Here is a 25383-nt window from a genome sequence, read left to right as displayed (position 1 = left end):
TTTAGAAGGTAAAAAATGCCTGCAAAGTTTCCTTTTGAATTACAAAACCACATAGGAGTTGTGATTCCCATTAGAAAAATTCTTATATTAGATTGTAAATTGATTTTCTACAAGAGGACAACACAGTTTGTAAATGATTTTCACTTTTTTTTGGTCACATTCTTTGCCACATTTTGTCATCTCTTACACGTGCAATAAATGAGCTCTTTTGCATCTGAAAAGCCTCATTTTGTATTTTCATCAGTGTGTGGCATTATCTTTTCTTTCCTGTGACATGGGGCTGTTTATGTTGGCCGCATGCACCTGAAACCACTTTTTGAAAAGCCTGGGTTCAAGACCGCAAAGCCTCTCACATATACATATTTTTTTAAATCTTGAACAGTGTTAGTGGGATGATGCAGGGTGGATAAGCTATCAGGTTGGATTCATGATGGGAAAAAAAGGCAGTATGAATTTCCTGGCAAAGCTCTTGCATTTTTCTTGTATCAGAAGAATTCTGATCACCAAGACAAACATTTTTTTTTCCTTTTCATTTCTAAACGCATTCTTCTTCATAAAGTGACAAACCAGATGCGGATTTGTTTAGCGCAATTAATTGAAAATGTTCTAAGAATAGTGTCAGTTGAGTGAATCATCCCAGTAGAGTGTTTTTTGTGGCGAGACGTCGAGGACGAGGCCAGGAACCCCGACTAGTTCCTCCCTTCACTCCCAGGTCAAAGCACATGCGGGAATGATAGTGATAAGTGGCTTTAAGGAGCTTACAGCACGATAACCTGTAGCTTACACACGCACACGCACACGCACACACACAGAGAGAACACATCACGATAACCTGCGGGTCATGATCACAGGAAACCGGACAGACTTTCCCATGAGTTTCCCCTTTGAACCATGAACCCGCTGACCTCTAAGGTGATGCTCCCGGCCGGTTGATGATAGCAAACCGACTGTGAATCCGAGTGATTTATTACTGTGCATATCTGTTTCTGTTCATGCTGAGGTGTACACACTATTTCCCCTTTGACTATATTGTCTTTTTTCTCCCTGCAGTCGTGTGAACAGAAATAAACTCCAGTTTCTCCCAGAGCTGCTCTTCCAGTCCAACCCCAAACTAGGACGACTGTGAGTACACCTTTTTTGGGTTTTTCCATCTCTTTATCCAACGATCCTACTTTCTTCATCTCTCTCCATCTCTTCCTCCATCACACACACACACACACAACACACACACACACACACACACACACTTTCTCTCTCTACTCCTTTCTGTCTCTTTTGATGTGTTACGTGATCCATTTGAAAACACGGTCACGGTGCAATGTCAGAGCTTTTATCCGGGTTGAGGGTTCACGTCCTATGCCAGGTGACACACTGCTGCTCTGTTGAGAGGATGAAAAAAAGAGCGTGCGTGTCAGGTGTGTGTGTGTGTGTGTGTGTGTGCGCGCGCGCATTATTTTAAGAGGTGAAAGTGTGCCTGCAGTGAATGTTTTGCTTGGACTGGTGAGGAATTTTTATTCAGGAGTATGGAGTTTTCCCAGAGTATTCAGGGTGTAAGAGAAGGTCATACTGATGCAGAGAAGTGTCCCACTTACTCTCCTCCTCTCTCTTTCTCATCTCACATTCCCAGACCACTCTTTCTTTCTCTCTCCCTCTCTCCATTTCTCTCTAGGTGCACCCACGCTGTTCCCCCTCTTTCCTCCCCGGTGCTCTCTCTTTCCGCACTCTTTCTTTCCACTTTCTATTTGTCTTATCCTCAGAGAGTCTCTGTCAGCCGCTGCTGAAGGTTGAAACACCTTCTGAACTTTATAGCTGTTTTCATTGGGCCGCCTGCGAGTGAAGCTGGAGGTAGACCGTGTGTGTGCGTCTGTGTTAGTCTGGTGCATATACTTCCTTTTGCGTGTGTGTCTGAAATCATTAATATCTGCATTCTCGAGCTTATATATGATGTACCTATGTGAGCATGCATACATCACATTGATATGCTTTATGTGCGTTGCCATGGACTACCAGTGTTGGGATATTAAACTTGCCACTTCACATTTTCTTTGATAATATTTATTATATGGAATGCTCAGGGCTCTCTTCCATAATTTGGGTGAAATAAAAAAACAACCTCTCTAAAAAATAATTGAATTATTGTTAAAAAGCACATTGTTATTAACCTTAAAACAAAGCTGGTTGTCTTATTTCACCAAAAGTTAATGTTTTGTAAATAGTTTTCAGTGCAGGTTCACAATCACTCCAGGGTAGCAGATTATTAATTATTATCTTTTTCAGTTGTGAAGGATAAAAAAAATATGATTTGTATTTTGTCTAACACTTTCTCAATGTGGCTTATTTTGTTGGCGGAGAGCCACAGAGAGATGTTGACATTCAAAGTGTAGAAAGATATTTCCTTCCAAATTAATACATTTTATCCAAATTTTCAAAAAATTGACAAGAAATGCAAGTTTATGTGTGTTTACATCCATTAATGTTTTCTGAAAATTAGTTTTGAACAACTCAATACTAGGTTTGTGCTCTTGAAAGAGTTCAGGTAGCAACTTGTGTACATACAAAGCCAAGTCACATGATTTCCTTACGGCATCATGAATCTATTTTCACTGCATTTACTTTACACCAGATTTCACACACCTCACATACTAAAGGAAAAGTTTCTGTGATATTTCTTTTAGAGGTTTTAAAAATATATATATTTCTGCTCAGTTTTTTTTTATGTGCAAATTGAAAGTTCCCATATTAACAGCTGGATGGAAACGCACCTTGTGAAACCCAGCGCAGACTGATCATGTGTTTCATTTATTTGTGGTGATGTGTGATTTATTGCCGAAGGCGGCAAAGTAGACAGTTATGCCTGGAAGCACATTTACGTCAGCTGTCGCGTGCAGGATCGCACACAGTCAAAACCTCCTCACGTGAACATCAGGGACACGCACACACACACACACACACACGCACACGCACATACACACACTTACATGTTACACTGTGTTTATTTCTTTTTTCCAACCCTTCCTCTTGTTCCTCATGAGTGACAGCCTTATTTCCTCCACTGCCTGGCTCACTATTGCATTAAACCACTAATTGGTCTCGATAGCTTTTATTTATCACCGGTCGAATATGGATCCCTATAGAGCTCTCAGTAAGAGAGTGGAAAGGGTGAACGTGTTCCAAACTTAACATTATAAATCTCATGTTCTTTATATCCTTACTTTGCCATCAGCACAGTCTAAATTACAGTGTCTGGAGCTTTCTCCAGCTCTTTATTTCCTTCTTTCCGCCTTTCTCGTGCTTTCTCCTGTTTCGGCGCTTCTCGTCCCTGTGATGTTCTGCAAATTGAGTGTCGGAAATGTAAATAGCAAAGTCTACAGACGGAGCGAGTGTATGAGAGAAATAAGAAGCGGCAACAATGGAGGTGGAGGATAGAGAGCAGAAGTCATGGAGGCCTGAGGCTGAGGGAGATAATCAGAATAAGTGAGGAGGAGGAGACAGGGGGGTTTGCTAGTGGCTTTCTGGTTTAGGTTCATAACCTTCCTCTCTGTCAGCCTTGGTTAAATATTAAATGATGGCAGTGTGATAGGAATTACCTCTTAACCCTCCTATTAAAGCTCTGTGGTCTGAGGTTTGGAGATGTGGGGGTGGGGCTGGACTCGTATTAAGGGAAAATAGGAATAGGTTGGAGGTTTTGCTTTTTGAGGAGGGTGGGAGGTAGGGACAAGAGGTATCGGGGTGGATAACAGCCTCTACCAGAGTCTTGGATCCTGTGGGCATGAACAAAGCGCAGAATTTAAAGCCCGAACCTAAGAGTTTTTCACTTATTTGAAAATGTTCCAAGCTGGTGATTGTCTGACAAAGACACATGAACGATATAGGTATCAGGGCGGTCATGAGAGGGGCAGATGGTGGTGGTGGTGGATGAAATGCTGCGGGTAGATGGATGGAGGGATCGGAGTCTGTGGCCCCACGAGGTGCTCGGTGGGGGGGGTGGATTGGGATGGTGAGATAGATGAAGGACTGGAGTCTGTGGGTTTCAGTGTGTGTAGTCTGTGGTCACTTCCCCCCACAGTTTGCAGAGACTGTGGTCTCACAGCGCATGCACACAGACACACACACACACAGACACACACACACACACACACACTATCACACACAGTAAGCTCTGGCTTTGAGTAGAATACATTTGCTCGAAAGAAAGTGAATTTCTGGTTTGAAAAGCAACAATCACGGCGAATGGGACGGAAAAAATGCGAGCCGTTGGTTAGACGGCTTTTGTGCATCAGCGCACATCACCGTGTACTTTGCTAAGTGACTTGATGGCTGTTGGTCTCCTGTCTAATAACACCGACCCAGACTGAGCCGCCTCCTGTTATCTCCACTCTCCCCTCTGTGCGTGTTTGTACACGTTTTGTGTGTGTGTGTGTGTGTGTGTGTGTGTGTGTGTGTGAGTGTGAGAGAGAGAAAGTGTGCGAGCGCATGTTTTTTGCAGGGAGCGCGAGTGCACTGTCATTTGAACCATCGCTGGTTTACTGGCCAGTCCCCCACATTAAAGAGCTCAGGTTTCAGTTGATTGGTCTTCATGAGAGAAGACGGGTGCAAGGAAGAAGAAAAATGAGAGTAAATGTGCCTCTCTGTCTTCACCACCGCGACTCCGCTGGGACCTCAGACACTCAGTGTTACATAACATACAGTAGAAGGTGATTCTTTAACATGGTACAAGATTGGATACTGAAATAAACGGGTTTTCTTGATGTGAACGTGCAGAACCCTCATTTGTTTTATAATTCAGACTTTTTACTTCAATGCGTTCATGAACGACACTATTTAAAACAAGACTATACACTTAAAAGAGGAAACCATACAATCTGCGTCGTGCTTTTGGAGAACCTGAGGAGAAATCTGGTCTGGAACCTTTGTCCAGACCTAAACCTCCTAAAATGCCCGCAGAATAATTGGGGGGTCGACCCTGATAAGAATCAAAAATGGTTTATATTTAGGATTTAAAATAAGGATCATAACGTCGGTACGTTTTGAGCTGAACCAAGAGAGAAACAAACTGAGCAGCTGACATGCAAACAATAACCAAAACACACAAATGACCTGCTATTCAAGGATGTAACAATCAAATTTCTGTTGGACAACGTACTCTTCTGTAGTTAACCTTCCCGTGCTTTTTTTTTAGTGTTCAGTTTCTTCCAAGTCTCTGACACTATACTGCTGCGCTCCCTCCCTTTTCACTGCACCTCCATAAAATGCATCGCAGCAGGGATACCGGCAACCACACATTCAGCCCAAAAGGGTTTTGCCCTAATGGAAAGGCGAGTGAGTTTCTGTCACCAGGGATGCTGGTGAAGGATTTTATCCAAAGTGTCCTTCAGAATAATGCTAAACGCTTTACACTCATTGTAGGCCGGGGAGGATTGCACCTAGAAAGCTGAAGCGTTTCTTAAGATTGGGGAAAAAAGGAATAGCTGGGAAAGTGAAACAAGATGCAACATTTGACAAAAAAGAGCTGGATAGATTCGTAGGGGAAGGAAAATGACTGCCTAGAGTTTACTGATCAACAAATCGTGAGCTGGACAGTTGCCAGGCTAAATCGCCGCACTGATGATTGAACTGACTGAAGCGTAATGAGACGTGCTCCCCGGCATCATTAGGTTACCCTTGAGCAAGGCACTTGACCTGCCAGTGCCTCAGTGGAGCTCCCAGATGTGAAAGAGCAGACGTAGCCCTCCCCGACTCGTACTGTAAATACAACTTGACTGGTTAAGTCGGGGGGGAAAAGAAGTTGGATGGAGAGAGGAATGAGAGAGGGAGGGAGGGGGTGGGCTGGCCGGAGAGCGGGCGGTCATTTGAGATGTCTTTTCCTCCTAATTAAGTTAATGGAGAAAGACGAGGAGGTTGCCTTTAATCTTAGCTAATTGTCCATTTAGAGGCGACTGCCATAGTTTACCTGCTGGAATGTTACGGTTTGTGTTACAGCGAGTGGGTGTACTCAGAGTGATCAGTGATTGGCTGCGACAGACGGGGCTTCGGTGGTGATTGGTGGGAATGGCCTGGAAGGGTGAGGGGTGAATACAAACTGCTTGAACTCACGTGTGTTTCATCTTTTTCCATCATGGGCTATAGTTCAATCATTTACTATTCTTTCCCGTTCTCTCTCTCTCTCCTTCTCTCCCTGTAACACATTCACCTCAAACAAACAGCTCTGTTGTTTGTAATGCTGTCAAGAAGTGTGAGATTGTGTTTTCTTCTCACAAGTCTCCAGTCTCCCTCTGTTTGGTTTTCACGTCACTGGGTGTTGGCCAGAAACAAATAAGTCACAAATACACAAACAGACGCCGACACACATGCTCACACAGAAGCACACAAATCAAGACTCTCTCACGCCAACTCTACTGCTGATTTAGCACCACACGCGCTGGATGCAGAATTGTGGGCCTGCATGTGTGGGTTGATGTGTGTGGGTGTGTGTGTGTGTGTGTGTGTGTGTGTGTGTGTGTGTTTTGGTGCATAGCAGACTTTATTCTAAACCACACACCCACGACAGAACTTCTTAATAATTAAACATGACTCACAAGTACGAATCATGGTATGCAGCTGCACCACAAGGCTTGTAGGACCAGACACGCAGCTGCACCACAGGGCCCATACCCAGCAGTACACACGTGCAATTCTTTCAAGTTTATCATTCTTACTTGCATTCAATCCTGAAATATTACTCGGTTTATTGCTTCCTAAAACAAGTTGAAATGGCAGTGGGTGTTCTGGCTGTTTGAAGCTGCACCAGAAGGCCCGTAGTCTCTAGGATGGAGCTGCACCGCAGGGCCCACACTGAGATTCACTGGGAAGACATTTACAGAGAGAACGTGACCAGGGCTCCTCTGAAAGAAAGCTGCTCTTAGCGGCTTGTGTGTGTGTGTGTGTGTGTGTGTGTGTGTGTGTGTGTGTTTGCCACAGCCCAGACAGCAGTGCGATTTTCGTCCCAAGACGTATTTAGATAAATACACACTGCGGAGAGATAGCGAAAACAGGGACGGAATGAGAGAAAGAGAACAGAGAGAGAGAGAGCAAATGATATTGAGTTCATTTGAAACATTTGGAAAACCCAGGACAAGTTTTCGTACATTCCTTCATGCTTTCTGAAAAAATACATTCTATTATTAAAGTGCCTCACATTCTGAGTATATCCACAGTAAACTGGCTCCTGTTGGACTCCTGTCTTACCTGAATTTCTTCGACATCATCTCAGCAATAACCGCTGTCTCTGTAAGCAGAGTAGGGCTAATTTGCCCAATTACCGTAGATTGCGCACGGCAAATAGTGTTACTATGACAGCAGGCCATCAGGATTTTAAAAAAAAAGAAAAGAAAATTACACAAAGCTCTTGTTGTTTCTGTGTAATCCCACATTTTACTTTCCCGTGGACGCTGCCTGAAGTTGAGATTTGGCGGGACCACAATCGGTCCCTCAGGTACCACACACACACACACACACACACACACACGGTTCTCTCTTAGCTGTCCACGTTCCGCCTCGGGTGCGTTTCCACATTCATTCAGTATTTTATAATCTCATCGTGTCCGTCTCATCTGTCAGCTATTTGCAAAGTTTGTAAATACGAATGCCGTAAGTTTATTATGTTGTCATGCCTCGAAAGCAGTCAGTACAGAGGCCAAGAGTTTTAAAGTGGATGTGTGAATCTGAAGAAGTTCACGGCAGCAACACCTTTCCCTTTCAGCTGCCTACTCTAGCAGCTTGCCATCTAGCGAGCTACAGCCGCGGGGCCAGAACCTATGAAATGTTCATGGGAGGCTGGGGACCTGTAGATTTGTTCTTTTTTTTTGTGGTAAAGAGTTTTTATATGTTTGCACTGAAATAGCACAGAGGCTGCATGTGGTAGTAATTTAGCCTCGCAAATAAAGGTGAGTTGGATAAGGGAAGTGGCCACAGAGCGGCTTGTATACAGTAAGAACTCTATCTCTTCCTCGACCTCTTTACTGTATTGGCTTATAGCGACGTGTGGCTGTGTACGCTTATTGATTGTGATATATGTATGACTCTACAGTATGTAGTGTGTATTCCTATGTATGATCTTTTATGCTAAATGTGTATACATAGTTTAGTAATTTGTGTCTCTGCTCGCGTCTGCATATTTGCTTATGTTTATATACGTCTCGCATTTGTTTGTACATGTCTACTTATATACATGTCTCTGGCTTTGCGTTTGTGTGTGTGTATGTGTATTTGTGTGTGTGTGTGTGTGAGAGTGTTTGTGTGTTTGTGTGTGTGCATGTGTGCATCTGTCGGTGCATATTTTCAATAGAGAGGCAAACTTGATGCAGGGCCAAACACACTCACACAGTGTTTAATCACAATTTAGGTTTACACAAGAAGGCTAATCAAAAACAGACTAGGCTCCCTGGGAAGCTGCAGGAGGAGGAAGAGGAGGAGGAGGAGAGTGAAGGAAAGGAGAGAAGTGAGGGAGAGCTGGAGCTGAATGGGGGAGGCATGACCGGGAATGGGCGGCTGTTTGCAGGAGGTGAGGGGAGAAAACCAAAAAAGAAAAGCTTCGGTGACAGGTGAATTAAAGAGAAGGAGAACGAAGACAAAATGAAAAATGGAAGATTACAGGAAGCTGGAGGAGATATTAGGGCAGCAGATTCTGTGAGCGGATCTTTTAAGAGAAAAGAAGCTTTTGTTGATTGTTGACCTATTTTTTTCCTCCTTGCAGACTGGACTAATGATCTGGCTCTGATTTTGTATTTTTTTTATTTTTCCTAAAGGATGTTTTAAAAACCTGGCTACTGGCTTCTGGCCTACTCGTGTGTGTATTTGTGTGTCTGCACAAGTGTGTGTTGACCGAGTGAGTGTCAGTAGTAAAAAAAAGCACAATGGAGTCGTGTACACACTCCACTCCATCACTAACAAAACTCAAACCACTAAACAAATGTAATGTCCCCCATAATTACAATCATGTGTATAAGATGATAGAAAAGACCATTTTCCTCAACAAATCTTTCGGTTTTATGTCACTGTTGCAGTCTTTATGGGGAAACTCCGGACTGCTTGTTTCAAACATATTCTTTTTTCCCAAGACTCAGACGGTTTCCTGGGCAGCACAATGAGTTAGTGGGTAGACAGAAACCTCCACAACCCAGGGGTCAGACACACGGATACGGTGATGCAGCAATAATCAATCTGGATCAAATAGTATCCAGGTTAATTTCCCCAATGAATGATATTTAGATTTTTTTTTTTTAATGCATGCATACTGTACCCAGACGCCACAGAAGCCGTCCGGTGTCGTTCCTGCTGTTATCAACGTGTCTGACTCGCACAATCTCCTTCTGTGTTCATCATATGGGAACAGCAAACTCTGGAAAATGTGGATGCAATTTTGCGGACATTTTCACGAGTGCGTGTTCACAACACGGACTCCGACATGGCCGCGTGTTCTTCAGTGTAGCTTTACAGTCTTGGGAATGTCCCAGGAAATGACTACACCGACCAACACGTGGTCAAACTGCCAAGCATCCCCATGAAATACGTCCATATGGATGACTCCACGGCTCACATTTTGCATTCAGTGTCAATACTCTGAATGCAATACTGTCAAAGAGCTTGATGGATGGGAATGTAGTGTGCCTGAATTTCTTGCAGGTGTCCAGAGTTTATATCCTTTCACAGATCTGCAAGGTTTGCCACAACCACAGTCTTTACTAAACATTAACCATGGCTGCACGTATTGTATAAAGCGAGACTTTCAGAAGCGTTTTGGGGCTGGATAATCTGTGGTTCTGCAGAATCATATTGGCGTTGTTGGTTGATAATAGAGTTGTCTGAACTTGACCGTTTAGTGACTGAAAGTTAGTCGGAATGTTTCAGTTCAAGGACGTTTTCGTGTGTGTGTTCGTTGGTGTGAAACATTTTCACTTGGTGGGAGGTCTACATAGCTACTGCTTTCGTTGTTCACTATTATTATGGCTACACGGCTGGAACTGGCTAATGTCTCTCAAACACACACACACACACACACACACACACACAGACACACACAGGGGAACATGGGCAGACACATGTAGGTGTCTAGAGTCATACTTTCAGTGTTTGGGCATCCAAGTGAACGTGTCTGTGTGTCAAAAGTTAGACTCGTGATTTATACTGTTTAAGTAAAGTCTGATTGTTACAAATGAACCCAAACTGTTACTATTGCTCCGGTGCAATCAGAGTCAAACACACTCACATAAACCAAATGACTCACAAACACTCTGTATCTCATGATCACACACACACACACACACACACACACACACACACACACACACACACACACGCACTCACACACACGCGCACATTCACACACACAGTAACGGACGCACTGCAGATGTGCACATCGAAGCGTGCACTTTGGAGCGGTGCAAACAAACACCAACCGATTCTGTCGCCCTTTTCCTCTCTCCTCATCTGTCTGCCTGTCACACAAACACATTCACACACAGACCAGGCTCTCACATGTGGCAAGCGTTTCATAACTTATTGAGGAGCTTAGAAAGTATAGTATCCAAAATATTTCCTTTCATCCTCGCAAATATGTCTATTAGGTAAGGTGTAAATCCTCTTGTATATGTTTCTGTGTACACAAGTCGCCCCAGAAGAATAAATGCCCTCCCATAGACTGAGTCCAGAATGCCAAAGTCTCACCTTATTTAAAGACCAAAATATTTTGGCAATAAGTTCTCCCCAAACTGCCAAGTCTCGAACTTTCTGTTTGTCATTACGTTACTATGGTGTGACATGTCGGCTACAAAGAGCTAACGAACTCTGGACGCTTTTACATCATCCATATACCACTTACAGTGACGCCACAGCAAAAAATAACTAACTTAAGCGGCTACATGCAACCTTTTAAACTTGGCTTAATCACGACCATATTGTGGCAGAAACATTAGAATAAACACTACCAATAAAAAACAAGAAACAAAAAGATTGGCAGCTTCTAGCCGGCCTCTAGACTGAGTTTAACATCGTGTGCCACCTCGTCGATCTGGCTTGAAATCTACTGGATGGCTTCTTGGTACAAAATTAGAGGGCGGTGCTGCCGTCGTTCCAGCACAAATGGAGCTAAAGTTCTTTTTAGACTTTTAGAGGGCAGACAGAATGAGTAAACAAAAGTTTGATAAATCACTTCCAACTTGATTATCCTTTTAAGACAGCACCTTTGACTGAACGGCCAAAGATCCTTTTGAATGTAAACAGTGGTGTTCATGGGAAATATGGTCTTCATTTTGATAAAATACCCATTAATACTACAGATTATGGCATAGGCTTTCAATCATCCTGGTTTTTATGGTAATTTAACATTATAATTTCACTTCAACGTGTTCAGTATGTTTAAAAAATGGTTTAAAATGATGCAAGCTGCACGTCTAACCGTTTAGTGATGAAATGCAGATTTGTGTTGCAGTATTAAACCTAAAGTGTTGCTTTTAGTGTCAGATATGCAGATGGGTGATAAATTAAAGAAAAAACAAACAATCAAGAAGAAACATTAGAAATGCTTACCCTTCTCAAAAAAGGCCAAAAGCCCAAATGGGGCTACATACACACACAGGGGATGTGTGAGGTGCATCCCCATGTTTGTCTTTGTAAGCTCATACACACACACTAGCAGTGTGTTGACATGCGTAAATATGAGCTGACATACTGTCTCCTAATCCCATTCACTCCATTAAAGTTACAAAACAAAATTACAAAACAGCTGTTGTAAACCTTGTCATCAATATACATAAAACGATGCCTGTCACACTTTAGGCTGTGTTCATTACCTCCATCATCGAAACACCATATGTTTCACACAAATATGGAATTATTTGTGTCTGAGTATCACTTGTGACTTCAATAATATATTTGCTGAAAAACGATACAAAAATGATATTTGGATCCTGAAAAGCGAAGCTCTACATACACTGATGATGATAGTGGCATAGTGGTTGGGATGGTTCTCGTGACAAATATACAGGATCACAGAGGGAAATAAATCTATATCTCTTTAAAAAGACAACCAAGTACATCAGAACAGCGACATTGTCAGCAAACCATCTAAACATACTTGGCACTCATTTTCCTTTCCCTTGACACACTGTGTGTAGATAAACAGCAGCCCTGTGACAAACGGGAAGAAGAACAGATGATGCATATCGCAGATGTGGATTTGCAATACATATAATGTGTAATAGGGAGACAGACAGACAGAGAAAGAGGGAGACTTAGGAACAATCTGATGGAAAGACCGAGCGAGGGGAGAGTGAAGATAGAGGAAATGAACGGCTCAGCTGGAGGAGAGAGAGAGAGGGAGATAGAGCGAGCGAGAGAGAGTCAGCCACATGAATGGGGTGAGAGAAGATTTAACCAAGCCTCTTCTAAATACAGAGCACCGCAAAGCCACTTTAAAACCTGTAGAGATATATTTATACATGACACACAAACACTCAGAAACACACACACACACACACACACACACACACACACACACGCTGAATGTGGAGTTTCTCTGTTAGTTTCTGCCTCTCTCTCCTCTCTCTCTCTCTCTCTCTCTCTGTGCTTACAACCCTGAACTTATGGATATTTCACTATAGTACCTGTGCTGTGTATGAAATCAAAGGTCCTAATCAGATGAGCCAGACATTAAACCGACCTATAGTGCAAAGGCAGAGTGAGCCCATGTGTGAATAGAGCAGGTGGTTTTTTTGGGGGAGAATTCACCGCGCGCGAGTGTTTCTGTCATCGGACTGCTGCGAAACCAGAAGAATACAAGAGTGGAGTACAAACACGGCGGGTGGAAGGAAAAGGGCCATGGCAGCATACTTTTTGGTTCCTGTCCTGCCTCCTGCAGGATCCGCCCAGGCGCCCTCCCTTGACTAAACCAAACTGATGTATTTCCAGTAGGTGGGAGCTCCTGTTGTGCGCTACATGTGTGAACAACAATGTCCGGACCTGATTCTCCGCACATTGTCCGGAGTGCATCTAAGAAAATGGCTTTAATCTCTAGAACTGAAACACGCAGAGAAATCCGTAGTCAACCCACAGTCTGTCTCAAATCTGACTTTCTCGTCTAATCACGCAGCTTTGAACTTGAAGAATAGCTTGACATTTGTTAGTTTTACATTTACAGTCAAAAAAGTAAATACATTTGTCCACAGACGTCAGAATGAGATCTCAAGTCTCATAGGTCAGGCTGTTGTTAAACAGATGTTTATAACTGCACAAATAAAGGCAAACTTCAATGGAGGTTTTGTTAAGAAAACGTATGAAAAGATAACCGAGTGGGAGCGTGTAAGTGACGGTTATTTTTAGGTTGCGAAGGATAATTAAAGATCCTAAAAAGCCATGACAGGTTGTGTATGTTGTTCAACCCGAGTTACAAACACGAGGGTTTGTCTTGTTTGGGTTGAGAATTCTTCTCACGGCTGAGACTGTGTGTGTGTGTGTGTGTGTGTGTGTGTGTGTGTGTGTGTGTGTGTGTGTGTGTGTGTGTGTGTGTGTGTGTGTGTGTGTGTGTGTGTGTGTGTGTGTGTGTGTGTGTGTGTGTGTGTGTGTGTGTGTGTGTGTGTGTGTGTGTGTGTGTGTGTGTGTGTGTGTGTGTGTGTGTGTGTGTGTGTGTGTGTGTGTGTGTGTGAGAGAGAGGACGACGGACGCACATATTAGCCGTTTTTGTTTGCACCAGAGGACGAAACAAGTGAAGGGGGAATGTGAATTTTTGTGTTTAAACAAAGAAACATGAAACCATCCTATCTGCCCATCTTGTGTACGTGTGTGTACACTATAGTTGTGTGTTTGTTGAGTAGGAGCATCTGCTGTTGTGACCTGCATGCCAAGTGTGTTGGTGTTTTTGTATGGACAGGTCTGTTGTCATTGTGCTGCTCTACCCATCATCAGTAGTCAAAAAGAAGTCAGATGGCAAGTACCCCTTGTGTGTGTGCCAATATCTGTTAATCAACACTAGCACTGACCAATGTGAAGTGTGTAGCTGAGAGAGAAAGAGAGAGAGAGAGATAAAAAGATTGAATTGAGAGTAAAGACAGAAAAACACCCTGCGCTCAGGGGAAAAGAGTTGTTGTATGTGAGTCCTCGGCCACACACATTGTTCTCCGTAAACTTGTCATGCTGAATTTTGGTCACTTTTACAAGCGCAGCGTCACGCTCGTGGTATAACCCCGTGGACTTGTGTGCATCCCAGCGTGCCTGTGATAGTTTTCTGTTTCAATCAAAGACAATAGGCTCCAGCGGCCTGCCCGCTAATTCGTAGCTTCGCTTTATAAGGCCAAGAAGTCACCACAGCCTCTCCATTATAACGCGACGGGGCCCGGCCGCTGCACATCCAGCCATCTTGGATTATCTGCAGATTACCTTTGTACTGCTGCTGCAGAGTTACTCCAGCTCGACAGAATCTTTTGGAGATTCTGCGGCGCATATAGTTAAAGCGGGGGACAATATTTCCCACAGAACTGATTCCTTAAGTCTGTAATGTTGCAGTGTGAAACTTAAACTCTACTGTAATCTGTACTCCAAGGCTTTCGCTATAAACAAAGCTGTCATCTTGTTTTTAACTATAATTATGGCATCTCCCTCGGGGTGATTTGTATAATTTTGGAAATGCTACACCGCTGTGGTGAGGTGTATCGTTCGTCCAAGTTCTGCCCGAATCCAGTCGTCGGCCTCTACGGATGAATAAAACGCCGAACAAATATGTGACAGAAATAAAATCACATCTGGGAGAGGGTTTCGACTCTTCGAGCAGGTTTTAATTTCAGCTCAAAGTCGATTATTCTGTTTATACCACAAACACATACCAGATTGTTCATTATACTTTGGATTAAATAGAAACCTCGTGTCGGCCCTAACTTTGTCAAGCTTAAGATAAACACAAATTTACTGCCCCATTAAGTGGTAGAAGCTGTAGCCTTGTAACAGCCAAAATCAGTTCTGATCTATGTGTATGCGTATTAATTCATGAAGTTGATGAGGGTACACATGTTGAAACCCTGAAATGTGAGAAAGCCACACAGATAAATAATCAAGTAAATAACATGCACCCTCTGGTCAATCAGCATGGGGAGCACTGGTATTTGGCGAGGATACTGTCTTCATGATATTCATCCTGATTACAGGAAATGGCCTCTTCTATAGGTGGCCCACCTAACAAGAGAGGGCCGAGTCTGTGAGAGAGAACCGAAGAAAAACAAATTTTCAAGTGCCAGCAGGAGATGATGATGATGATGATGATGATGATGATGATGATGATGGCAGGGGGATGTCTGATGTGCGGAAAAGTTTGTCTCCGCCACTGAACATCAATAAACAGCCGGCTGCAGTTACCAACACTGACAAAAGAGAAATAAACTGTGGAGATGCATACCGAGAGAGGGCGGGGCAAAGGGGAGAAATGATCACCTTACAAACAAAGACAGGGTGAGGGAGGAAAGAGGCACAAGATGAAAGAGTAAGAAAGGAGACAGAAGCCAATTTACTATATCAGGTTGCAGGAAGTCAGAAAATGTGCTAACATACACCACAGTAACTCTAGTTACTTTAAAATATACGTTTACATGCAGGTCAACATTCAGATATATCACTTGTCTGATTCCAAAATAATTACTCGCTCATGTAAAGTGCATTAGTGATGCAAGAGGCGGCCTCATCAAAAATGTTTCTTTATATAGCGATGAAAGAAAAATATCCCTGGGGTTGAAGCATTTGAAGTGAAACGCAGTGAAAAATGAGCTCTGTAATGACGGTGTCACAAATACTCATAAATTCAGAGAACAATGTATTTACACTCAGACATCGTAAAGCTTACAGTAAAGTGGTTGCTCGGTCTGTGCAAATGTGCTCACAGATAGATATGTGGAGACACGGCAAAGAGAAGAAAGGAGCCTGGGGAACCGGAGGGAGGGAGAGAGAGAGAGAGACACAGAGAAAGAGAGCGTGTAATGGCCAGAAACACACAGACCAGAACAAATAGTCATGTTGCCGAGAGTGAGACGGAGAGCGCCTGCGAGGCACACATGCTGCAGTGGGTCCAACAGGAAATGACAGTCAGACAGACGACGACGACGACAGCGAAGGAGAGAGAGGAAGATCAAGAACCGAAGGAGAGGGGAGCGCAAACGAAAGCCAGCAGCGGTTAGTGAGAGGCAGAGGCCGAGGCGAACAAACGGCCGCAGGCGTCAAGTGATGCCGGGCGCTACTGAAGTCCACGCCACCCACTGCCCGGTGGCCACTTTCATGTGGTCACTCGAGAGATGATGTCATTGGCCGCTCCTTTGGCTGCGTGTCCCCTGCCCTGCTGCAAGTGTTTCAGCCGTGCCAGTTCTGCGGGAGAGAATAAAGGAGCGATTCACAACTGTCCCACCAAAGGGATTCAAAGGTGCTCCAGTGTTTTAGCATCAGTAAGTCAGTGAGGCGACATCCATACCACTACGTTTTCATTTTGAAACAAAAAAAAACATAAGGCGTCTAGACCGTATCAGTTTTATTTCCCGTCCAGACTAACACACCTGATAACGTGTAGCACATGGCCATCCACGTACACCGGGCATGCGCCTGTCGGTGTCAACGGGAAGCAGATTGTCTAGAGAGGGAAACAGCTGACCGCAAGTCTTAACAACATTTCACCTTCATCACTGAGGCTGATAAGAACCAGATCAGGAAACAAACGCTAATGTTGATGTAGCCTAAGTTCAAAGTAAGTTCATGGTTTAATCACCATAGTCAGTTTGCTCTTTTATATATTCTTAAAAATATGAATCTGTTTCCTCTTTAACCTAAAGGCCACAGAGGTATTGGTCACATTGCTGCATCAAGGGTATGTGTAGTAACTGTTGGAAATGAAATGAATCAAACCCACTTCCATCGATTATGGTGTTCAAAACTTTGTGTGATGATTTTAAAACACTGTTTCACAGAACGGACTCAATCCGTCTGTCCCTCTCTGAGCAGACACGTCAGTTTTTGTTATTTTTTTACAAGGTGTTGGACACACTGCTGAGGAGCTGTTGGCTGACACGGGGCATAAACATGTCTACAGACACACACACACACGCACGTGTACACATGCATGTAAACACGTTCGTGTCATTTCACTTGACAAGGTGCTCACTGATCCTGCTGCCGTGTGTGTGTGTGTGTGTGTGTGTGTGTGTGTGTGTGTGTGTGTGTTGGAGTGTGTGTGTGTGTGTGTGCGTGTGTGTGTGTGTGTGTGTGTGTGTGTGTGTGTGTGTGTGTGTGTGTGTGTGTGTGTGTGTGTGTTGGAGTGTGTGTGTGTGTGTGTGCGTGTGTGTGTGTGTGTGTGTGTGTGTGTGTGTGTGTGTGTGTGTGTGTGTGTGTGTGTGTTGGAGTGTGTGTGTGTGTGTGTGTGTGTGTGTGTGTTGGAGTGTGTTCCTTGAGCCATAAGGCCTCGTGCCAGCCAGAGACAGATCAAGCGTGTGTGTCAGTTTGTCTGGTAGATTACACATTGCATTCACAGCCAATGAAATCACTGCACAAAGTTGGGTTACATACTTAAGTACACTGATGCCAAACACATGAAATAATCTTGTTGAATGAAAAAAGTCCAGTCAGAGGAGGAACCCGCTCTCAGTTTGATTTATTTGGTCACTAATGCATTTAAGATCTGCTATCAGCAATTAGTTCTCTACCATTTGATGAATCTTGGTTTGCTTGCTCCTCTCTTTCTCTTGCACTCCCTCTTTCTCTCATTGTTGCCCTCTGTGGCATATTTGGCATTTCTTCCATATTTGCTGCACAGACATGTGGCTCACATCAGAGCGCCTTTATGGTGTTAATAAGACCAACGAATGTGTACACGCATGCACAAACACTCGCACACAGACAGGGAAACAAATGGATGGACATCCTCAGAAATCTGCTGTGCACGTGGTCGTCGTGTGTGTTTTTTTTTTTAAAGATATCCAGGCACTGTTGTAGGGAGTAAACTTTAACGGGTGCTCATGTGTCTGTGTGATGTCGGTTGAGTCATTTTCTCTCCAATGAGTAATCGACACAACAACAGAGTAAACAAGTGTAATTGTGCAGTGATCCCACTGTGTACAGCAGTTTGTCATCGTCTGCTTTAGTTTGTTAAAACACAAGAAAAAACCTGATGAGACGCGATGAGGAAATGTTTTTCTATAATTGATAACTGAGGGCAGTAATGGAGGTGGGGATGGATAGAGGGGGATGACGTGTGTTAACGAAAGCTCCTCCAGCTGGACCCAAACATTTACATGTAGTGCTGTGAGTCTTACACTGTTTGGCCACCGACTGAATGACTGAATTGAAATTCATTAGTGTAAATGATTTTGAACGTGCCAGAAGCCGAAGTCTAAATGGCTTCACGTCGTGCCAAAACCGCCTCCACTCTGCAGTTAACGAAAAACACTCGACTTCTCGTCCTGACATTTGTGCATTTCCATTTTTTTCCCGAGCACAGACTCTGTTCAAGGTCTCTTGTCCCCATTGGCTAATTTTGAACGTCAACCATGTCCATCTCCGCTGATGAATATTATACAAAAGCTGCCGTCGACTGATCAAGACAAGCTTTGACACCGGACACAAATGCAGCTCAAGAACCCCGTTGTTGCTTTGACTCTCTCGTCAGCGTCGGTTTCGTATCATTGCTTCACCAAACTCTGACCTCATGTTGAGCAATCGAGTCGTCTGAGGCTGAAATCAGAGAACCGCTCGGCGCAGACTGTCGTTGTCAGGCGCCAACAATCAGACAATCAGAGGAGGACAGAAAATCAAGAGGCGTCACCGACGTCACAACCTCACAAACACAAAGGATTGTGGGAGGCACAGGGGCGGGAAGAATTCAACACTGTTGACTGTAAGAGACCACAGAGATGCCAGAGATTTGTGCGTATCTGCATGTGTGTGTACATGTGTGCGTAATATATTTTGTGTGTGTGTGCGCGCGCGCTTGCTTTTCCTAGTATTTTACATTTTATGTGTGCTTGTGATGACATGCAAAAATGTCTATGCTCTGAGGTTGTTCTGATTTCAATTAGCGCTGACTCGTTAACACGGAGACAAAGACGCTGAAACACACAGTTACACATGCCTTCCTGGAACACTGAGGACCTACTACACACATGTATGGATTATTAGACAACGGGAATAAGGCTTTGAACACTGACACACACAGATGCACCCTTTGGGGCCCCGATGACCCGCTCTCTCCGAGAACCTTGCCAAGTCTAGAGATGCAGACGTGTGTGTGTGTGTGTGTGTGTGCGCGAATACGTGTGTGTTTGTGTGTCTGCATGTGTACGACATGTTTTGTGAGTGCGAGTTCCACTCTCGTCATACATGTGTGTGCAGCGTGACTACAGGCCTGCAGTTGGCCAGAAACATCTTCTGGAGTCAATTGGAGGGTCGAGTTACCCAATTTAGAAAATTCAACATTGTTTTTCAGCACAGCAGTTATTATCATCATCATCATCATCATCATCATCTGTGAATTTCTTCATCATGATCACTTCTTTTCTGGTTTTTATTTAAGCTCAATTATTCTTTTTTTCTTCTCCCTTTTTACTGTTTTTGTCAAGTAGAGCAGGTTCACGCCACATACTTAGTTCCAAGTTTTGATTTTTCCAATAAGTTAACGAGTTATCAAATAAAAGTAAACTATTCAAATATCACATAGGAAACTTAAGTGCAAATTGAAATATGCCTAGTTTCTAGTAGACCTTTGCTGGACATTTTCCTGCTGCTGTAAACGACTCTGACAATCTCCAGCTGCATTCTTCATATGTGAAAGTCAAACTCTGGAAAGTGTCCGGACCCAGTTTTTATGACATTTTCAGGAGTTCATGTCTGAAAATAGCTTATGAGAGAAAAGGGAATGGAGAGGACTCAAAAATAAATGTCAGAATGCAGGAGGGGGGGGGGGGGTAGTGTGGGAAATAAGAGTGAGAGTCACAGAGTGAGTCAACAATCGATAACAAAATAAATCAAGTCCTTCTCTTCTTTTCCTGCTCCCACTACTGTTTTTCCTCTCCTGGTTTCTCTCCTCTGCTCTTCGTCTCCACAAGCCCTCGTTGCCAGGGGCTGACGTCCCGGAGAGGCGCCGGTCACCTCCTAAACCCGTTCGCCCTGACATTTCAGAAGATATAGATCGTGTTGGGAACACTCTCACACTCACACAAACATGTGCTTTGAAATATATCACCTTAGGACAGACAGCATTTGTCATGGTGGTATTTGTCCTGCAGAAGACCCGTCACTTTCACCTCGACCTGTCTGGGACTTCAGAAATATTACATGTACATGTTGTTTTTTCCCCCTTGTATTTTTCTCTGTTTCCTATTTTCTTCTCTTCTCCAACAAGAGGGTGGCGACAGGTTTGAGATATGCTCCAGTATTTATTCCACAATCGAGCTGAGATACAATCCTCTCAGTTGTCTCCTCTGGGATTTTTGGAATAACTGGAGTTCCTTCCAGGCCGTTGTCTGTGTGTGTAGTTCAAAAGGTTGCCGCTCTGTGTCCCACAGTAGCCCGGCCCCATAACCGAGCTGCACAAGGACTTATCTTGTTTCAAAATCGGCCTCTTGTTTTACTGTGAGCGAGATACCGAAATATTGCCACCGCTTTTCCTGTCGGCTAATGAGCTCCGAACGGTCTGTCTCTCTGCGCAAAGCACCGCACACTTCTACAGGGAGACCTTTAGTGACAATTATAAACACAGTGAGAGGTTGTGATTTCACAAATTGCAGTGTATTGAAAGGGCTTTGGTCTCCGCTAGTTGTTTTTAAATGTGCTCTATAAATACATTGACCATTTACATAATTTTCTCGAAAGTGGAGTCGGATAACTCCACTTAACTCAAATCCAATCTCTTCCCATGTGTCCTCGCAGCAAATTCAGGCCAAATTACAAATATTGCACAACTATGAAATACAGAAAAAAACATACATGCAAACACAGTCGTGTGTAGATTCTCGAAAATGGCTGTACTGCAAATCATGCATTTCTGTTTGAAGTGCCGAGATTACCGCCGTAACAAATGCCTTAAAAGTATCTCTGGATTTATACAAAGAGCGACTAAATGGTCCACTTTGAGGTTTAGAATACTTAATGGGTAATAAAAGAACATCCCTCTTCCTCTCTGATAATCCCTCTTTCTCTCTAAAGTGTTTCCTTCTCTTTGTACTGCCTTAGGTCACTCACACGGCGCACACAAACACTGCAGACACACCGCACACACACACACACACACACACAGACCCTCTATTAATCGCTAGTCTAATTCTCGGGGTAGATGAAGTAATAACGGCAGTCTCAGCGTTTAGGCGGTGATCCGCTGGTAAATACTCCATTCTACCTTTCCGGAAAAGCCTGCGAGATGAAAGACTCGTCGAGGAGCCAAGTTAATGAAATCTGCTGAGTGAAAACTGAACTGGGAGGAAGGGCCCTATACCTAGACCCACACACACACACACACACATACACACACACACCTGACGGTACTGCTGAGGGAGTTCCCTGCTGTCTTCAATGGGTCAGTGAACAGCAGCCATGCAAAGACAGGACAGGCTTCCTGTTCATTTCGGTGTGTGTGTGTGTGTGTGTGTGTGTGTGTGTGTGTGTGTGTGTGTGTGTGTGTGTGTGTGTGTGTGTGTGTGTGTGTGTGTGTGTGTGTGTGTGTGTGTGTGTGTGTGTGTGTGTGTGTGTGTGTGTGTGCGTGCGTGCGTGCGTGCGTGCGTGCGTGCGTGCGTGCGTGCGTGCGTGCGTGCGTGCGTGCGTGCGTGTGTGTGGTACCTTCTGAGTTTGTTAGTTAGCTATTGCAGCCACTTATTAACACGGCTTTAAATACATCCCATAATTAGCCTTCAGCCCTGAAAGTCCCTAATCACAACTCTGACAACTTCCACTGTGGACACTGTTGCCATGGCAACACAGTTAACTTTTAGTAGCTGCTTTTTTTTTTATTTGTTTACTGCTCTGAGAAACCTGAGGACGAAGATGGTGCAGCATTTTAAACTTTTTGGTGAAAACGAGCAGTTTCATATTAAATATCCGGTGGCATAAAATGTGTTTACGTGTGTAATGACTGATGTAAAAGTGAAGAAAACTTTGTTTTGGTCTCTTGACTAAACACCTGTTTCATGCTTCGTCTTCTGTAGTTGTAGTGGTGTATTATTAAAGAATCAGATTCCACCATAATTGTACAGTATGCAAGTGTACTCGCCCAATCACTCGCTACTGTTTTCCTTAGTAAAACTATGATTTACTTAAAATACTTTTGCAGAGGAGTCGTCTTTGTTGAGTCGTATTGCTCTCACAGTGTTAGGTCCACCAATAAAAGGGTCAGTGCAGGTGTGCTCTCCCTTTCTCTCAGTTTAAAGTTCTGTCTAGACGTCTGTTATTTTTCTAGCAGTGGGTGTGTGACCTTTTTCAGCAAGTAGCCTTGGATTCTGTGTCTTAGTGGATTTCTTTTCAAAAGGCTCTGTCAGATTTAATTCATTTCTAGGTCACGGAGGGAAAGATCAGAACAATGACCTCTTCACTGCCTCGCACACTTCAGTGTCCTTCCGTAAGGTGCTGAGAGGAGTTCAAATCCTGACATGGATCCTGCACTGCATCGTGCAGGCGTGCGTTCTTTTTTCCGTGACTTGACCTGACACGGCGCCGAAAGCTGAGGTGTTCTTGAAAAGTGGTCATGGTTTGTGGGGGTTAAAGGTCAAGAGCAGGCAGCGGAGCAGACGCCAGGAAGGTAACGTCGGGTCCCATGATACCTTGCTGTCAGTGCTGACCCAAAAAGCCATTAAGTGCTGCCTGCCTGTGTACCTAACAGGGGCAAGACCCCCCGAAAAATGTTTGCGTGGATGTGACGGGTCAAGGCTGTGGCACGTCTTCGCTGCTCAACCGTTTTGTCTAAGTGCTCCTCCAGACCCATCAGCTTGTTTACCTTCAACATTCACGTGCACGTACGTGCGACGCCTGAGTCCCTGATAGAGTTAACGGCGCTGCGACAGCATTGTGTTCTCGGATGAGGGTCGTCACATGATTCCTGAACCCTGAGACAAGCGCCCTGCGTTCAGGCCGTCTTCCCTTCTTTTACATCCACTCTTCTCTATCTCCCAATCCGTGTCCCTCACTGAAATTCCTTTTCCCCAAGCCCGGGGGATTGTTGTTCTTCTTCTTCTTCTTCTTCTTCCCTCCTAAAAGCTAACCGTACGGGGGCGTGCTATGGCTGGGTGGTGCTTACAGCAGCGTGACACTCCGGCTAACTTCTGCAAAAAGGCGCCTCGCTTCGCCTCGAACGCTCTCACTCATGATGTGTACTGTTTGATCCCTTAGTTATGGTGCAGTCAGTTACATCTTCTGCATGTGCACACATTTTGGGTTTTGTTTCAAAAGTCCGGTGTCTATTTGATCAAAGATTTCATTCTCACCCTTTGATCCTCCTCCTGACGCCTATCGAATCGAATGACGATCGTTTGCTTTATCACGCGTCCGTGCATTTGTGACATGGAAGACAATCTGTGCGGCATCCGGAGCGGAGGAGAGGCATAAAGCGAGCCAGGTGAGAGAAAACAAACCACACAGTTTTGTCAGAAAGTGATCCCCTGGAAGTGTAGTTCAGAAACACGGCGGCGAGCCTTACCTAATGCCACTCGGAAGGTCGGGCAGGGAAAAGCAAACATTCTGCAGAGTTTTCAATTGCATTGTTCTGTTTCTGTATACACAGAGCTGTTTTTTCTCTCCGTCACCTACCTCAGACTCTTCATGTCTGTCCTTCAACAGCGGAAGAGTTTCCTCCCCTCCTCTCTTTTCTTTCGTTCGCTCCGACGGCCAGAAAATTCATTTCTCCTCACATTTGTTTTCAATCTAAAGCATCATCCCCCCCCCCCACTCTGCAGACCTGCAATAATAGAATTAACCTATGTGCCGGATTCGACCGCAAGAGAATATCCCTCCGTCTGTTTTCTGTCCTCCTCTCCATCTCTTTTCCTCTCGTTTTCTCTCGTGGGGCTTTGACCCATCGCCTCTCAAACAAACTTTTTAATGCTGCAGAAAACCCCCCCAAAAAACAAAGCTATATTTTTCTAATATTGATCTTACGACCACACAACCACTGTGTTATTCTGTTTTTCTGATCACAAAAAAAGAAAATTTGCATGTACATTTAAAATGTAAATTCTACCTTTTTAATATTGACATTTCTTAAAGTTACCTTTACTGTTTCCATGTAGCTTGGCAAACTTCATATGTTAAAATCTCCTTTTATAGAAGTTGAACTTCCATCCTTGAAAGATTTTTCTTTCTTCCTTTTTTCTTCTCGTCTTTCTCGTTGTACGTCTCTCTGATCCCTCAGTATTAACTGTAAAGCGCCAGGCTTTGGCGTCTTCCTCCACTCTTATCTTTTTTATTCTGTCTGTCTGCCTTTGTCCTCTTCCTGTCTCTCTCCTTTCTGTGGAAGTGGATTATTTGACACAGTCAAGTAAGTCTTAAAATATATATATATATATATATATATATATATATATATATATATATATATATATATATATATATATCAATTCTCTAGGAAAGACCGGTGTCTGCCCCCAAATCTCAACTCAACTGTCCGAGCTCACTGACATAACAGATGTGAAATCTGTTTCATGGCGGCGACTCCAGCACCGAAATGCCATCAATTACCCTCCAGTCTTTCATCAGATGACCTCTCTCATTTCTGTGATTGTGGTTGCTGTTTGTGTGTGTGTGTGTGTGTGTGTGTGTGTGTGTGTGTGTGTGTGTGTGTGTGTGTGTGTGTGTGTGTGTGTGTGTGTGCGTGTGTGCGTGCGTGCGTGCGTGCGTGCGTGCGTGCGTGGGGGTGTGTGTGTGTGTGTGTGTGCGTACGCGTACCTGTCTGCCTGTGTGTGTAAGCTTGCGTTCGGGTCTTGCTCTTCAGTGTGTTTAGCGATGCATTGTTTGTGTGTCTGTGTGAGTGTATTCAATGCAATGCAACCCCGATCCGTGCGATTGTCTCTGGCTTTCATCCTGTCATCAGCGATTAATTTGTCATTTCTTCACGTCATTTAAAACTTTCCCCCTGTGGCTGACCAGTGCATTAACAGCACAGCGGGAGACTCTTAGCCCCCTCTAACAGAACACGTCTGGTAAGCTCATTTATAGGCACCGGTATTAGCATATGCATGCAGTTGATTGAGTAATAAACCAGACACTGGGACTTATGGCAAAACCCCCGTCTATGTAGGATGTTATTTTACAGCGCTTAAACGTATCAAATGGTAAATTGGAATATTTTCCTGGCCTTGTTTTTCCTCAAAGGGCAGGCAGTTCACTTATCTTTGGTATTTTTGAAATCAAAAGGCA

General features: G+C 44.0%; 1 protein-coding gene across 1 annotated transcript in view; it reads left to right on the top strand.

Moving 5' to 3' along the window:
• Positions 1 to 25383, top strand: part of slit3 (slit homolog 3 (Drosophila)) — a 217608-nt gene that overhangs the window by 23429 nt on the left and 168796 nt on the right. The window contains exon 4 of the mRNA XM_035650188.2: positions 1051 to 1122. Coding sequence (XP_035506081.2) covers positions 1051 to 1122 — 72 coding nt within the window. The remainder of the gene's footprint in view (positions 1 to 1050; positions 1123 to 25383) is intronic.

Source organism: Scophthalmus maximus, chromosome 9 (genome assembly GCF_022379125.1).
Source record: "Scophthalmus maximus strain ysfricsl-2021 chromosome 9, ASM2237912v1, whole genome shotgun sequence".
NCBI lineage: Eukaryota > Metazoa > Chordata > Actinopteri > Pleuronectiformes > Scophthalmidae > Scophthalmus > Scophthalmus maximus.
The sequence above is the reverse complement of the archived record's forward strand: the minus strand, read 5'-3'. Positions and strand labels throughout refer to the sequence as shown.